The 4,351-nt window shown below is 46.1% G+C and overlaps 1 protein-coding gene across 1 annotated transcript in view; it reads left to right on the plus strand.

Annotated features, from left to right (window-relative positions):
- LOC102027800 overlaps positions 1-4,351 on the plus strand; it is a 4,815-nt gene extending 464 nt beyond the window's left edge. The window contains exons 2-3 of the mRNA XM_013509847.1: positions 9-660; positions 1,417-4,351. Coding sequence (XP_013365301.1) covers positions 9-660; positions 1,417-1,504 — 740 coding nt within the window. The 3' untranslated portion in view covers positions 1,505-4,351. The remainder of the gene's footprint in view (positions 1-8; positions 661-1,416) is intronic.

Raw genomic sequence — 4,351 nt, forward strand, 5'->3', positions numbered from 1 at the left:
ACCGGAAGTCCCGCCCCTCCGCGGGGCGGGGCGGGTCGCCGGGGTCCAGGCTGCGGAGTGCGCGGCGCTGTGTGCATCGCGGGTCCAGGCGGGAACGGCTCTCCGCTCGGCCCCCGCGGTCCGTTTGGAAGGCCTGGGGACACGCAGCTCCGGAGCTCCAGTTTACCGGCAGACAGAGGTGCTGTTGCCGCAGGAGGTCGAACGGCGCCGGGCTCTGGAGCCTCCTTCTTCCAGTCGTGGTCGGGAGGCTGGTTGTCATCGTGCCGCCCTGCAGGGCGGGGAGCGAACTCCATCGTGCCCTCGCCCGTGGAGCCCGCCGCCGCGCCCGCGGGACTGCCCCGTGTCCCTCCAGAGGGCGCCGCTGTGCGGGAGCCTGGCGCTTCCCCGAGTCAGCGTTCCCCGGCGGCGGGGACGGGGCCGGCCCCTGCGGGTGCCCAGGGGAGCCCGCTGTGACCTCGCGAGCCGGTCTCTCTCCTGCTCGCCCCTTCGGGGGAGGCCGCTCTTCCCGGGCGCACGGCTTACTTTCCCAGTACTTATGAAGCGATCACCATGTGACCAGGAGTCCCAGGCAAGTCCGGCCTGGCCCCAGCACACGGAGGACGGGACACAGGACTTGCTCATCGCTGAGACAGTGCCCGACACCCACAGGATAGAGGAGAGGTTTGTTTTCGCTCTCAATTTGTAGAGATTTCAGTTCACACTCCGCCAGCTCCATGCCGGGGCAGCAAGGCAGCGGGAAGCGGTGAGATCACGGGAGGAGAAAGCGAGAGAAACCCTTCCAGGCCGGTCCCCCGGTGCCCCACCTCCAGCCAGGCTCCACCTCCCAGCATCACCTTTAGCTTGAAGCTATTCAGTGGACTGAGCATCACACCTCCATGATCCAGTCGTCTCCCCAAAGTCCCGTCTATAAGCACAACAGGCTTTGGAGGGGCACTTAGATATAAACAATAGCAACATGAGAGGGAAGAAATGCAGAAACAGTGGCTGGGGTGGGAGGAGCACCTGCCTTTGTGCCTGCCCATCTGAGAAGGAAGACCAGGAAGGGGAAAGGTGGCTCAGAAAGCACACTGGGGAAGACAGGATACCTGGGTGACCGTGGGAACAGGTGGGAAAGGCTGTTCAGGCAGAGGAGATACTGATTTAAAGGTAGGTCCCAGGAGGCTTTGCCTCCAGGACTGCAGTGCAGCGCATAGTCTCAGAACAAGGCAGGGCACAGAGGCAGTCTCCCAGCACAGAGCTGTTCACCTGGAGCCTGGATGGGGAGGATAGGCTGCAGTGTGTGAGGTGCTGCTCCCTCTGCCGGGGTCCCCTCAGTCACCTCCCTGTGCGAGGAGGCATTACGGGCTGTGTCGGTGCTGGCATTGAGGCTTCTGAGTGGAAAGGAACCGCTGAAGTTGCACAACTCGTTTCTCCCAGATTGGGCTTCCTCCATGAAATGCCGCCGTGGTCCCCCATGCCATGTGAAGGGCTCCACTACCTCCATCTCCTCAGAGTCAGACGATGAGAGCGAAAGATAAAGGCAGGAGTTTATGAACTGGGCTGTAGAGTAATGAATGAATAGTGCAACAATCAGCACCCCTTCTCCCGGAGGAAACCAGTCTCCTGAGTGTGGTGTCACGCCTGAAACTTTACAACGTATGTTTTCTGGAGCGACACTTAGCCTTACCTGCATTTATGTAAATGCTATGGGTACCTTAAGATCTTATCTGCAAATCCTATTTTTTGCTCCCAGTATTCATCATTGTGAGATTTATCCTTGATACGTGAAGCTCTTTTTGATCTAACTTCACTGCTGTGTACTTTCCCACTACATGGCTGTAGGATGGTTTGTCTTGTCTGCTTTGATGGCCTTGGATGTTCATTCAGTAAATATTACCCAATCACCTAATCTGCAAGTTATTGTTGTAGGCTCTGGGGCATGACACAGTGAATAAAAATTGGAATACCACTGCCATCGTGGAGCTTACATTGCAGAGGTGAGAACACAGTGGAAAAATAAGCAGAATACAGAAAATGGTAGATGGAGGTTGATGTCGATGGAGAACAGCCAAGCCGGGAAAGGGGCTGGAGCAGTGGCTGTGATTTTTAAGTGTGGGAATCAGGGAAGACCTCACTGAGAAGGTGATCTCTGAGCAAAGACCCCCAAGGTAGGGAGGAAACCAGCCATGCAGATACCTGGATGAACACTGCAGGACAAAGGCCCTGAGAAAGATGTGGTTGGAGCAGAGGCCGAGGGAGAGAACAAAAGGAGCTTGGTGAGGCAGGGCCTAGTGGAAGGACTCAGCAGAGAAGGAACAGACTCTGCCATTGTTTTAAAACAAGCACCCGCTGCTGAGGGGAGAACAGATTATGGACCATCTCAATTTTTGCTACTACAAATGATGTTCCTATGAGTCTACAGGTCTCCTATGGACATGCAGATTCCATAGGAGTCCTGGAAAACCCTCAGAGAGGGACTGATGGGTCAAGTGTAAATACATGATGAATATATGTCTAGTACCTGTAGAAATGTTGCCCTGTTTCCAAATGGGTCACACCTTTTTACATTCCCGCTAGTGTAGGGGTTCCACTTGCTTCATGTCTTCACCAGTGCTTAGTGCTGTGAGATTTCTGTTTCTGCCAAATGCATGAGGCTATTTTCACTGTAATACACATACACTTCTCTTAACTAGACTCAGTGTCTTTTCCTCTGTTTTGTGTTTCACTTTTTTTCTTTCCCTGGAAAAAAATTTTCATATCATCCTTTACACATTTTCTATTTGGTTGTTTATCTTTCTCTTACTAGTTTATAAAAGTAACATATAAAATTAACATTGCTCTTTTAATGGTTGTACATCCTTTCCTAGTTGATTTGCTGCTCATCTCATCAGTACCATCTTTTGACAAATAGGATTATATTTTTTAATGCTTTTTCTTTCATACCTTGTTTCCTTAATCATGTAATTGTGATATAATTGACATATAATCAGCAGTGTAAACTGCAAAGTTTCATAAGTTTTGACATTTAAACATGTAAAAACATCACCAAAACCAAGAAAATGCACATATCAGTCACCCCTGTTTCTTTCTGAAGTCCTTCCTTCCTGTCAGCACACTGCTCCTTGACCCCACTAAAGGACAACCAGTCTGCTCTCTATATAGGTTAGTTTGATTTTTCTATACATACTTTTATATAAGTAAAATACACTACTATGTTCTGTTTTGTTTGGCTTTTGCTCAGGATAATTAAGAGATTTACCCATGTTTTTTAGTGTATCAATAGGACATTCTTTTTATTGCTGAGAAATATTCCTTTTTACAGATTGTGTCATCTACTTCTCTGTTGATGACATTTGGGCTTAGGGAATGTTACAAATAAAACCACTATGAATGTTCCAATTCAAGTCTTTGAATGAACAGATATTTCCTTAACTTTTAGATAAATACCTGTGAGTAAAATAGGCAAAAGCATATGGTAGGGAAAATTTCAGCATTTTTAAGAAACTGCCAAATTGTCTTCCAAACTTGATGAATCATTTTACTCCCCCTGCCAACCAATGTATACATGATTGTAATTCCTCCACAGCCTTGTCAGCACTCAGTATAGTTGGTCTTTTATTTTCCCATTCTAATAGGTGTGTATTGGTATCTCACCATGATTTTAATTTGCACTTCTCTAGTTCTAATGCTGTTAAACAACTTTTCCTGTGCTTATTTTCATTTGCCTATCTTATTTGGTGAAATGTCTATTCAAATTTTTGCCCATTTTTATATATTTTTTTAATCATCTCTATCAGGTGATTTTGCTTTGCAAATATTTTCTCCCAGTGCATGCTTCTTTTCATTATCTTAAGCGTATCTATTGAAGTTTTTAATTGGGATGAAGTACAATACATTTTTTCTCTTATGGACTGTATTTCTGGTGACATATCTCAGGAATCTTTGCTTAACCCAAGCTCACAAACATTGTCCTGCTTTTACTAATTTTTCTAATTGTAGATTATGTAGTTAGATCTATTTAAGTGAAAATTTTATATGATATAAGAATTAAAGTTTAGATAGATGATTAATAGATTACTATTTCTTTCCGTACCCTTTGTTGAAAAGGTTGTCTTTTATCCACTACACTGTGTTACCTTGTGTAACTGTCAAGTCATCAGTTGTCCAGACATGCATGGTTTTATTTGTGGAATGTATGATCAGTTCTATTGTTGTATTTGTCTATCTTTACATAAGTACCATACTATATTGATTACTGTAGTTTTATAATAATTCCCAAAATCGAGTAGTGTTAACTTTCCAACTTTGTTCTTCTAAGTTGGTTATTCTTGGCCCTTTGTATTTTCATGATTACATCTGTACAAATCCAGGC

This window comes from Chinchilla lanigera, unplaced genomic scaffold, assembly GCF_000276665.1.
Source record: "Chinchilla lanigera isolate Chin_1 unplaced genomic scaffold, ChiLan1.0 scaffold00183, whole genome shotgun sequence".
Lineage (NCBI taxonomy): Eukaryota > Metazoa > Chordata > Mammalia > Rodentia > Chinchillidae > Chinchilla > Chinchilla lanigera.